We start from the raw sequence: 13,189 nt of genomic DNA on the forward strand, positions 1-13,189 counted from the left end.
AGTGAAAGCAAAGAAGAAAAAACATGAGAGGCAAAATCATTAATCCCTCATGTTACAATATATCATATAGTACTCACGTATAGATCGACCTCATGTATATGTTGAGGGTAGGTTTGGGAGACAGAATTATGGATATTGAAATGATCCATGGATAATTTGAGGGTCATTTTACAGAGAGGAGAAAGCACCAGTGCTGCTTCAGGAGGCCAGTCATCCCTGCTGTAGCCATTTTCCCATCCAGGTATTCAAAAAGGTCAGAAGTAGTGCCATGGAAGAAAGAGTAGGATTGGTGCTGTATGGACTAAACTCTTGCCTTTCACCACTCTCTCAGAGAAGTAGATGGTTCCTTTTTTATAAGAGTCAAGGTGCTGTACTTACACTGACCTGTGAATAAGTTGACCTAGGTTTTTTGGGTTGATACTAAAATGCCTAGAATTATACATGAGTATAAAGGATAGCTAACCTCCATACTGAGGAGCAGGAGTAAGCAATTTTGCGGAGATGGAGTTTAACTCTCTAGAGGACAGTGGGGAGAGGATTCCTTCCTGCTGCTCTCCCAGAAATATGTTGTTAGGGGGAAATAACACATGAGAAGTAGCACTGTGTTGGGTCCTAGGTTCATTTTCAGGGATTTCAGTGATAAGCTACAGAAAGCAACATGTTTTTAAATATCCTAGTAACTGAAGGATGCAGACGTCATAGACTCTGGGCAGCTAAGCACATAACTGTATTTCACTTATTTATATGGCTTCTGAAAACTCACACTAAGGTTGCAGTGCAAACAACTTCAAACATATAACTAATTTCATTGCTTTTAGTTAAAATTCTGAAACCAACTACTTGTCTTTTGGAAAAACGTCTCACAATTTGTCATGTCTGCTAATGTAGTTTTTCAACACAGTGCCCTTGATTTTCACTAATAACCAAGAATAATTATTGCCAAAAACAATGGGGACATAGGCCAGTTAGGGTCTCTGAATTGCTTTATTAAATATTTTTGTGGTAAAGCTTGGTTATGGATCAGAAATTCCTAGTGAGAAAAATACTATTCCCAGAAGTGAATCTTAGCAGGACTTAAGCTACCATTAAGAATATTAATGCTGAATTTGGTTGAAATTTATGTTATTAAACTTTTAACTGCAGCTTTATGTTAGATATTTTATCTTTTTATCTTTGATGGTTATTTATATTGTAAACTGCCTTGGGTCTTCGGAGAAAGGCGGTAAAGAAATGTCCCAAATAAATAGATTAGATATAGAAAAATTTGACTGACAGGCCACCAGTACACAAGAATGATTTAAAAGCTCATGTATCTTTTCTGTCAGGTATATATTTTTCCCCTGTCAGAATACATCTTACAATACAGAAAGATGACTAGACAACCCCTGACATCTGCAGGTCCCTGTTATAGCCACCAGAAGATAAAATATTCAGTGTAAACCAGTATCTTATTGCTGCAATTATACACACATGTATAATATAGCTAAATATATGTTTGCTTTCTTATAAGCTATAACCAGAAAGGAAATATTAAAGTGCCCATACATGATTGTTTTAGGTGTAATTTGAAATCCATACCCAGGCTCTTTCCCCATTTTTTCCAATGTGGAAACTATAGAAGGTATCACATATCCTTGACTCAAAACCAGACACATCATAGGTTATGGGAAAGCATGTATGAGGATGAATGGGGCAGCACTTATTTATGTACTCTTGAGTAATTTCAAAATGGGCAAACCAGCCCTGTAAGGCCCACAAGGAATCTCATTTTAGATCTTCAAGGTGTAGAAAAGCAAATGAAAGTGCTTCATGATAAGAAAAGGTCTAGGGTAGTACATATATAGGTATGTAATCGTATTTAAAGCAGGTTAATCTGAAATATATTGCCACATATCCATGTAATAGCATTTCTCTTCACTCTCCAATTTCCACCCCTGTAATTCCAACTTTGCCCTTTCAAGTTTTTGAAGCAGAATTGCTTTTATCACTTGTTCCCCATATGTCATTGTTAAGAAAATATTAGGAAACTGAATCAAGAAAAAAGGAAAAGGAAGGAAGGTTGGTTTTAGTAGCGCTAAATGCTGCGTAGAGCACACCCGAACTCTTCTTTCTTTCTTTTCAGAAATATGAGGGACCCACTCTCATCTAGGATCACTGCACACATGTTGGGAACCCCCCCCCCCCACACACAACCACATTTACCTCTAAATTTGCTTCTAAACCTTCACATCAAAGCTATCTTTTGAAAAAAATACTAGAGCTCTTATAAATCATGCACAGATAATAAATGTCTAGCACCTGACAATAGGGAGCTTTTACCCTGTTATTTGGGCATGGTGATTGTAATCCAGATCAGGACTATTTACTTACATATAAAAAAGGAAAATGGGAATGTAGGCTTAGTTGCACACTCTGAATGTCACAAAATGTGGGGTTTAGTCCTCAGTGTATGTACTAGATTTTGTCTAAGCACAATCTGCTGCTATCAGAGAAACAAGAATAGTCTCATCCGTGTGAAATAAAATGTGCTTCATAATGCCAGCTGGGTAGTTCAATATTCACAGCATATGTTAAGCCTGGCCAAATCACTAAGCTGAAATACATGCTTAATGAACTTCTGTATCACCCCTGACCATCACATTCTATTTCTCTATTGAAGATCATGAATTACAATCAATCACCATTCTGTTTCTAAGAGTCATCACAGCTTTCATTACCCTGTATTGGTTTTATGCTACTCAGGTACCAAGGGAAAGGAGGTAAATTATTCAAGCCAAATGTGCATGTTGGTGGCTTTATCCTCATCACATGTGAATCAGCAGCTGGTAGCAATAAGAAAAGGAAATGATGAGAGAAATTGTTCGGATACACACAATAAATGAAAGACTATAGCTATTCAGTGATTCAAGGATTGATTAATGAGCCTACATTCGAGTTCAATGCATTACGTGAATTGACCAAACTATGAAAGCAGAAATGGGTGTCACATGGCCATTCAGATGATATTACATGGTAAGAGCCATCAGCTCTGGCTTTCAAAACAGATCATTAGGAATGTTAGGAGCTACAGTTCAGCAATATCCTAAAGCCTACATGATTCCCATCCTTTTGCTATAATGACAAAGACCACTCATACTGGTGGAGTGATTTGTATGAGCAATGTCAATAATAAATTATTGAATAAACAGAAGAGCAATGTAAAAAAAAAAAAACCATGTTTCAATTACAGAGATTTTCCAGACATTTTTGGAAATTTGACTTTACTTTTATTGAATTAGAAATCATGCTTTTACATATTATCACCAATTTCTAGTGCAATGTAATTTCCCCCTTCTCGTTTGGAAGTGTGTGACATTTTTCAGCTAATATATTTTCTCATTTTTATATTATCTGTGCAATAAATATGAGCCAGAATAAACTAGGAACATGTTGAAATAATCTCTGTTAGCTTTTCATAATGAAGAATGCATGTACTGTATATAAAAAGTCAAGCTGATGGGGAATACAAATATGATGAAAACAATGATTAGTGTGGCATCAGCTGTCATCAGCAAGGCAGTTTGTTACACAAATTAAAGATGAATGGGCATTAGTGCCAATTGGTTGCACAACATGAAGTCCATTCACCACTGTCCTTCTTTATTTGGCCCATATAGATGGTAGAATGCTAATGCTAAAATATAGAACTAATTCCATAGCAGTCAGGATATAGACTTCAAAGCATAATACTGTACATTTTGGTATGTCAAGCAAGAAACAAAAGGTACAAAGTACAGGCAGCTTTATAAAAATAATAAATTGGGCATCAATGCTATCAAGGTTCTTTCTGCCATTGTTCAGAAATAGATATACTCAAGTGGTGGTTACCTTGGAAAAACAAACTTGACTTTGATGAATAGAAGTTATTTTAAATCTTCAAACAGCTAGGGACTATCTAGCTTTACAATTTAAAAACAAAACTTGTATTATCTCTATTTAAGCTCTATTTTCTGGAGTGCAGGAAAGCCAATAAATGCTGCTGAGAGGTATATCAATTTTACATCAATAACTATGATTTCTAGGAATTTACACAGGGGAACAGTAGGTAAATGTGAATGAAAATCCACATTCAGTGAGTGTTATTTTATATTTTCCATTAGCCACTCGTGTCGACAACACAAATACAGTCCCTATGTAAAAGTCCTAATATCATTCAAATAACATATTAAAATTATGCTCTGGCTTCCAGCTTACTCAGAGGTGATTTTCACAAACAAAACAGGCATTTATGTGATGCAACTGTTCTTGCTGGGTTAAGCTAATATTAATTCATCTTATCATTCATATAATACAAAGCCCAACCTGAAGCCTCAAAGACAAAGCCTGAGGTTCACCGAGATGGGAGGGGGGGGCTAGGGGGTGATTTAAGCCCCTACATGAGGTATACCAGTTTGGAACCTAAGGGGAGTGGCTTAATAGTAACCTTATCCCAGCACTTTATGAGGGACAGCAGCTGTCTATAAATTGATGGCTGCTCCACAAACTACCTATTTAATTTCAGTCATGACCCACCTCCCACACTCAAGTCAATATGAATTTAAGACTGATTGCATAAATCCAGATAGGAATTTTTTCTCCCACCTACCCCATACTGTCACTGTTGTGTCATAGTAATAGGCTTAAGGTGGTGTCACTTAAATAATTTGTCATTGGCATGATTAATAAAAGTAGGTTTGGTAAGCACCATGCCCCCCCCTTTCTTAAGATGTGTATGGTTACTACAAATTCAGCATTCAGAACAGCTAAAAGAAGGCATCCAGCTTCAGAAGACGTATCACTGTTATATAAAGGACCCTCTTTTAGTTCTTCAAGTGTTCTCACCACTACACTGTACAGTTCAACAAAACATAAAATTGCATCATGTTGCTCAACCCAACAGGTTTCACAAAGCTGGAACAGGTTGTTTGCTATTGGTTCAGGAAAACAGTCTTTTATATTTTTCTTCAACAGTTCCAGTCCGATGAATGATGCTCTGAAGAAATTGCACACAGATGATATTGTTCTTTGGCAGTTTCTGACAGGTGGAATGATGCAAGTCTTTGATAAGGTTAGATTTAGTGACTGAGCACTTCAGTGGATGTAGACAGCCAACGGATATTTCTGCGATATTGCCTATGCTCCACTAATATAACCACTCATATTAGAAGCTACATCATAACCCTGTTCACATAAATATCGCAAGTTCAGCTCAATTTTTCCAGTGTTTTCAAAATAATGTCTGTAATTCCTCCACCTGTTTATCTTCACAAAGCTTATAAAGTCTTCTCTTAGTCCTGCAACTTGGACACCAACGTACCTTACCAAGAGCGATAACTGTTCTGAGGTACTCACATCCAAAGTTTCATCTGCCAAAACAGAGAAACACTCTGACGCATTGCATCTTTCAACAATTTTTGAACTATCTTGTCACCACAAATGTTTATTAGTTCATTTTGTATTTGAAGACTAGTATATTGGGCATTTATAGCTGCAGTTTGGAGATGACTTTTCAGGTCAGTGTCTCCTGATCTGGCATGAGATCTCAACAAGGCTCTGAAATTACCATCATTATGCAAAGGTTCTTCACAGGTAATAGGTCTCGAATCTTTGCTCCCTTTCAAAGCTAGTTTCTGTCAGCCACAAAGGACAATAGTTTCCACAACTGGAAGAAATTTCTTTCTGTTTTTCTCTATTTTCTTCTGCTTTTCTTTATCATGATGATGGGCCACATCAGAACGTTTTCCACTGGGAATTAGCAAAAAGGTTTTCAGCCAAGCACAAGTTGTTCTGATAATACTCTGTTTTTGGTGTCCATTGAGGACTTCTGTTGCATTTTTCCATCGCACAAATGGTTTTGCAACGAATGCACCAAGCTGCTGATGATCACCTTTACCTCCAACTTCTCCAAACACTACACAGTACTTACAGAGGGCACCTTGTAGATGAAATAAGCAGGTTAGCCAGGGAAATCTGCTGAATCATTTGAATTAAAATTTTAGATGCCTTTTCTTATCCATAAGAAATACATATTCTGGCAATGTATTCTGTGGATTTTACACTAATTGAGCTTTCAATTGGTCATCGGAAACAGTCTTGCTCATATAAAGTCCAAGGTCTAACAATTACCATGTTTTTGTTCCTGTTCCATGGTTTCTTTGGCAGGACTTGGATTAGATGAACCTGTGATAGACACCTCGATTTCCCCAATTTCTGCAGTTTTCACCTGCAGTCCAGGTGTGTATGTCTTCATCAGTACCAGCTGCTGCAATTGATCTCAACTTGTGGCCTTCTTGGTCTTTGATATTTAGCTTTTTCTGTTTTGTCATGAACTCAAAAATGTTCAGTTGCTTTGATAGATGATGCCTTACTTGAGGCAACCCAGGAGGCCTAGATGTCACTGGGCGAGGAGGGGAACTCTGCTTAGTGTAGCCACCCAAACCTCTAGCCCTTAAGCTCTGCTGGGAAATCCCTGCCAATAACTACCAAATGCAGAAACTGCCCAAATTGTAGGGTGAATCCCTGGGAACCCTACTATTCTCTGGAAAAGGAGAGGGGAGGGACCAAGGAGGGAAAGGCCTAATTCCCCATTAGATACCTGCCTCCTGCCTCAAGCTGAAGCAAAGAGCACAGAAAGGGACCGACCAGTCATAAATACCCTGCAACTCCGTCCCTGTCAACTGGCCCCATCAAGTCCGGTCTGCTTCATGAGGGCCTTCAAATTCCCCCCTGCACTTTAGGCTTTGCTTGCCAGTTGTGGGTGGGCCAACTTTGTTGCTTCTACTATATCGACTATTGCTGCTATTGCTATGAAATTTGGTGGAAAGGTAGGTAATGACAGTGTGAATAAATAGTTAAAATTTGGTGGAGATAGTCCTTGCAGTTTCTGAAGGGACTCTTAATTTTTGCTTCTCATAGACATAGCATGGGGATTTGGTTAACCAGTTAAAATTCAGGAGTAAACCAGGTTTTTTTAACCTGAACATTTTCAGGGAGAGGTTGAACTCCTCCCCCCCCTCCCCCCCATCTCTCTTGGCTACAGGCTTTGACAGACCTCTACATTGTGAGGACTCTCCCTAATAATTCAATTTCCCACTGAATAAAGGATCTAATGCTTTTAAAGTATTAATTCCTTTTTATTCAGCCAGGCTTTTAAAGAAGGTTTTTAAGATCATCAGGGGCTGCTGTGATTTTATATGCTTTTATGGATTAAACCTGCATTGTTTTTAATATTAATAAAGTTTGAAACTTATTTAATATTTGTATATTTGTATATTGTAAGTTGAATTGTAATGCTTTTAATTGTAAGCCACTTTGAGTATGGAAAGAAAAAGTAAGATAAGAAATAATAATAATAATAATAATAATAACAACAACAACAATAGGTTTTATTGTGATTTTTGAGCGTGGAAACTGAAGTAAGGATGTGTCTTGTTGCATTAAATATAAAGACAATAGTCCCATTTTGTGCTCCCTCTCCATTGAGGTTATTTTGTTTCTTACTTGTTCTAACATCCATCTGAGAGGATACAAAAAATTAATTCTTGCTTGTACCTTTGCTTCAATCTGCTTAGTATCTGGATTCTGGAACAAAAATTTGATCTTGCTCTTGCCATCATCTGAAGACCCCTTAAGCTGGGAAAATTTGTACCGCCATAGTACAGCCTAAAGGAAACAAAACAAACAGATATGCATTAGCACACAAAACAAAAAAGAGAAAAAGTTCTTTTTGGAAACTTGTTAGCCTACCAGTGATATAAAATTAAACAAATGCAGTGTTCTCTGGTCTGAAGTCTCTTTGATCATAAAGATGTATTACTTTTTTGACAGTGTCTGGTTTAGAGCAGTCACACTGCGTTTGTGAAATGTTGTTTGAAATCCTTTTAGCTTCATCTGACCCTAGTGTATCAACAAAAAGAAGAATAAGGAGAGGAGAAAAAAGAAAATAGAAGGAGAAGACACCAATTTGAACTATGTCAAAATGTGATTTAAAAAATCCAGGAACCCTCTCCCAAACATCTTTTATTTTATTTTAGAATATCTCATTTTCCTCCTGTCAAGTGAGTCTCCTGATAACAGTCATCTTGGAAGTGTTACCAAAATAGGTCTGATGAAGCTTAACACATGCAGATCAAGCAGAAGTGCAGAACCTTTGGTAGTTTTGGTTTGTAATGTTCACCATCCACACCCAGCATAATGAATATTATGATAATTGTAATCCGAAACAAATGTTTCCCAGTTGGGTTTTTTAATGGCTTGTTGAATGAGAAAGATCACCTGCTGGGTTAATAGCTTCCATTTACCCATCTCTATCCTATTTTGTCCACAGTTTTAGAAAGCTACCTAATTATGAGAGATCTGAATCACAGATATATCTGAGCATGGCAAATACATCTATCAGGTCATATGTAACATTTCCATTTTATCATCATAACTTAGAAAAAACTATTTTGAGGCAGAGTGCTATATTATGAGATTAGCTCCACATCTCTGAACTGGGGCTTGTACTTCGTATAAATTTTCAAAGCATCTTCAATTACAAGTCCCTGGGAAGGAACAAAACATCACTAGGTAATTCATTAAGAATTATGGCTATAAGGTATTGGCACCAAATGAGTGTCTTAAAGGGTTATATATAAACTTTAACATTAGACCAAGTATCCAAAAATACTGGTAAATTACTATAGGATGTAAACGTAGGCCTCTCTGTTTAAGTCTTATGGAAACAGTCAATCTATGTAGAACACAGAGGAGGGATGTCAAACTGAGTTACAAATGTTCAACAGAATGTCTCTTTCTGGCTAATATACTTACAGCTATATATGCATTGGGGATTAAAGTCATGGGTTGAATGTATACTGCTAAAGGGTATTACCAAGTGACAATAAACTAAAATATGTTCTGCTGACTTACCACATTCTTTCATCATATGGCTACTAGTAACAAAATTCATTTTTAGAGCTTTGTATTAGCCATAGATATATGTGTTCAGTGGCTCAGTGAGCCATTTTCAGACTCTCCTGGTCCATTGGGAAAAATAGTCTAAAATAACTAATAGTAGGTTATTATCTCAAGCTCTGTGCAATTTGGCTGAGTCCTGCAACTACTCTTAGTGCTTATACCTCTAAAGAAACAGCAACTCTGTGTGATGTAACTGTTCAGATTAGACAATTATAGTACTTTATACTAACTTTAAATGCTATAGTTTCATTTTATTGAATCCTGGAATTTGCAGGTTGGTGGGGTATTTAGAATCTTCTGATGTAGTTCAGGGGATTGCACTTGAACACTCTACCAGAAAGAAATTGGTACTCCAACAAACTACAAACTCCAGAATCCAACAGGATGCAGCATGGATGCATCACTGATAAGAGGATACTCACAACATCATCCAAAATTTGTATAGCACCCTAGATTCTTATTCTGGATTTTAAAATTTTAAGAGAAATACTTCAAAAGTTTCACTTATTGTTTTAACTTAATTCCATATATTTAGAATATTTCTCTTGGTCAGCAAAATGCATAGAGATTTCTAGCTCATAATTTATTCAAATACATTATCGTATTGTTATAATAAGTTTATGTTTTTCTGGGGACACACATAAAGTCTGTTTTGTAGGGAACTGCACTTCCCAGGAAAGAGAAACTATTAAGCTAGAGGAGCATCAGACTTCTGGATTTTGTCACTTCTCTAATACTGTACTGTGTTCTATTGTGGACAAAATGATCAGACTATAGAAGTAATTAGAAGGCTTGTGCAATTTGGGTAAACCACTATCTGTTTTAGTGTCCCAGATTTTGGTGGGGGTCCTGATCCATTTTTAGGGAGCCTCCCGAATTTGGGAGGACAGAAATCCATTTTTGATCTGAGAAGCTGAAAGATTTGTTTTCTATCCAGCCCATTATGGGGGGACTTCCCAAGATCCTCTTCTCGTCATTTTAGGCATTGTTTGTCCTTCTATCCTTCATTAAGACCTGGATTAAAAGCATTAGAATTAAGATACCACTCTTTCTGCGATCCTTTCCATTCTGTCTGTAGAGATCTGGGTTTAATGTTTTGTTCAAGATGTTTCTACTCTAGAGAAACAGACAGGAGCTGCAGGTATGCGCACCGCACAGCTCTCTCCCTGCAGGAGGCAGTTTTCCAAGGCATTTTAAGGGAGCATTCCATTTCCCAGGGAAGGAAGAGGGATTGACCTAGAGGTATTCTACCGAGCTTCCTTTAAAAAGCCCTCCCTGGGATCCTGCTTCCTGGGATCCTTTCCCTTCTAGTGGCTGACTTCCTCCCCGCACTCCACGTGTAACCGAAAGAAACCGAAAGCAGTCTGTTTTCAACAGCCACTGTTGTGTTGCGGTCAGTAAAAAAATGGCTGCGGTGCCCATGCCATTACGGGCTTCCAAACATGCCGAAGGCAAACATCCAAAATGAATCCATACACAAGCCTAGCACTGTGTTGGGTTCCAATCCTTGCTTTGTATTAAAGATGAATGTGCTTAAGGATGTTTTACTAGCTATGTTTTAGCTTTTGATAATAAAGGCCTGAACTAAAATAATTGACAGCTAGTCTATCCTATTTTCAAGTTGTTCTTTAAAAAATATGTCATTAATGTCCTTTACAATGTCAGAAACACTTACTTCTTAAGGTGAGCTATTCTAAATAATGCAAGACACACAATGCCGTGTAACTGAGCAGGAATCACACATATCCCTGAATGTTTATCCCACTGGCATTCAAGCATAACCCACAAGACTTCATTTAAGGTACTCTGCAGGGCAAATATGAAGATTCATGGTGTAAACGTATACATAGCTGTTGCCAAATCCAACCCTATCTGTACTATCTGTTTAAGCATCATCTCAAAAATTTTCCCGACTCCTGGAAATGAGGAGAAACCCAAAAACCCTATGTTTAAAGATTCTGGAGAACTGATTGTTTGTATCCTGCCTTTGCTTTATTGAGCCCAAAGTGCCTTATGGAGCTGGTAAGAGATGTATCCATATCTTGCCCATACTCTTACTTATAGTGATGCAGGTTGAAACAGGGGAATGCCAAGAGTATGGTTAGCTAGTCAGCAATGTTGCTTGGTTTATGCTTCCTCAGAAAAGCTGAGGGATCACATAACTCTCTGCTCCTAATGCTTTGGTATTTACTTGCAAAGCTCCCTGGGGCCTTAATAAACCCAACTGAAGGTTTTGGACAACTCTGAGCTATGATTTGTATATGGGACATGAACAACCAAGGAGCTTTGGCTATATAGTGGTATAAAATGTAATAAATAATAATCAAATAATATATAAATGCCCCATGGTGGAAGTCTTTCCATTTTTGTGAGCTTTACTTAGCTAGCCCTCAAAGTTATTCATCTCTCAAAACTGTAATTTACAGTGCTCCATCCCACTAAGGGCCCTTCCACACAGCCATATAATCCAGAATATCAAGACAGAAAAACCCACAATATCTGCTTTGAACTGGGTTATCTGAGTCCATACTGCCATATATTCCAGTTCAAAGCAGATAACGTGGGATTTTATTCAGCTGTGTGGAAGGGGCCTCAGTTACATACCTACCCATAGTATAAATATTAGTGTGTGACTGATTACATCCAAATCAAATGTATTCTTCAGGTCAGGTAAACGTTTGAGAAAATTATCTTCAGTGTTCTCCAAATAGGCCAGAAGCATGTTTTTTCTGGAAAAGAAATCAATGGAATAGCACTCACTGGTTTCAGTAAAGTATAGACCAGGCCTGAGGTAATCATGATAATATAAGAGTGGATGGTATGCCATGGCTCTGTCAAAACAAATTACTTGCTTCAGGTGAATGAACAAAGTAGGATTTTATAAGGCTACATAAATATCCCAAGGTCTGAGGCTAAATTTAATTATTTCTATCTGCTGGGCAGTGGATATTTCTCCCCTTTTGATAGTATTACCTGTTGAATATTTTGATTAAGAGATATGTATTATATTTTCTCTGTTGTAAAAATGCAAACAAAAAGTCCCATGCAAATACAGTAGTTTTTCCCCCCAAAACATTCTTATGTCTGGCGGTGAACTATAACAGAATAAACTGAGACAAGAAACTGAAGAGAAAGAAAGTACAATGAAATAAACTAAATCCATATTTTGTTTTGCTTTGGTTCCTGGCACCACAAAATTACTGTCTTATCATTAGATTGTGATTTTTCCCCCCAGCAAGAACTGGGCTGCCCAGATACAGATCTTTTCACTGGTTAGAATGAAGATTCGGCTGCCTCCACTGGATGTGATAATCGTGTTATTTCTCTTCTTACTGTTGCCAAGTGGCTACATTGGGACCTATTCCTGAATATTACCAAGCACAATCTTGCATGGCACAGATGGCTGTACTGATAGATGGGTTGAGTGGGAATCATTTACATCCTTCAGCTGTTGATAATTTCTCCTCTTTGTTTCCCCCACAAGAATAACCGGAGTAGTTATGTTACTACTTCATGCTTGTTATGGTGAAACTGAGCTTTTCCTCACAGTTTCCTACCCTCTCCCCCCTCCTCCCACCCATGCATACACACATTCAAAATGACATGTTTGATTTGTTTTTTCTGGTCACATTGTTTACAGTGGGAAGATTAAGCAACTAAGAAAGAATGGAAACAGAAGGTGGCTAGGGGTGCTTTTTCTGTTGCTTCTTTTAAAGTTGTATGTGGGGAGTACTTTCCATCTCATACATTCTGGATTTTCTTTGGCAAAAGTTTCAAATCTTGTTTTAAACAATTAGAATAAAAAGAGACCAAGAGGGATCGGAAAACTAAACTTATACAATTGACAGAGTTCCATGGATTAATTCCATGGAGGATTCTTTTCTTGGTGTAAGGACCTCATCACACTTACCAATAGAAGCATCCTAGGATGCTTGCTAGCCAGTTGAGGGACAGAAGGGCATGCAGCCCATCACACAATGGTCCCTGAACATTCAGCAGAGATCCCACCATTAACTGGCATGAAAGCATCCCAGGACGCTTCCTCATCAATGCGGAAAGGCTTCAATGTTGTGCTGGCTCCAGCACACTTCTGCCCCTGCTGGGTGATGCTTCAATCGTGTGATGGCAAAAAGGCATGCTTGCTAGCGAAATGGCACCGTGTGTGTGTGATAGAGATAAGGTTTTAAGTCAAGCCATTTCCAGTGTAATTATG

General features: G+C 37.8%; 1 protein-coding gene across 4 annotated transcripts in view; it reads right to left on the bottom strand.

Moving 5' to 3' along the window:
• sntg1 (syntrophin gamma 1) overlaps positions 1 to 13,189 on the bottom strand; it is a 290,079-nt gene that overhangs the window by 8,661 nt on the left and 268,229 nt on the right. For 3 of the 4 annotated variants that reach the window (XM_008114861.3, XM_062980382.1, XM_062980381.1), the window contains one exon: positions 2 to 7,680. In XM_008114861.3, coding sequence (XP_008113068.2) covers positions 7,225 to 7,680 — 456 coding nt within the window. In that variant the 3' untranslated portion in view covers positions 2 to 7,224. Of the gene's footprint in view, position 1; positions 7,681 to 13,189 lie in introns of those variants that run through there. The other variant, XM_008114859.3, reaches the window with a different exon arrangement.

Source organism: Anolis carolinensis, chromosome 4, assembly GCF_035594765.1.
Source record: "Anolis carolinensis isolate JA03-04 chromosome 4, rAnoCar3.1.pri, whole genome shotgun sequence".
NCBI classification, from domain to species: Eukaryota; Metazoa; Chordata; class Lepidosauria; order Squamata; family Dactyloidae; genus Anolis; species Anolis carolinensis.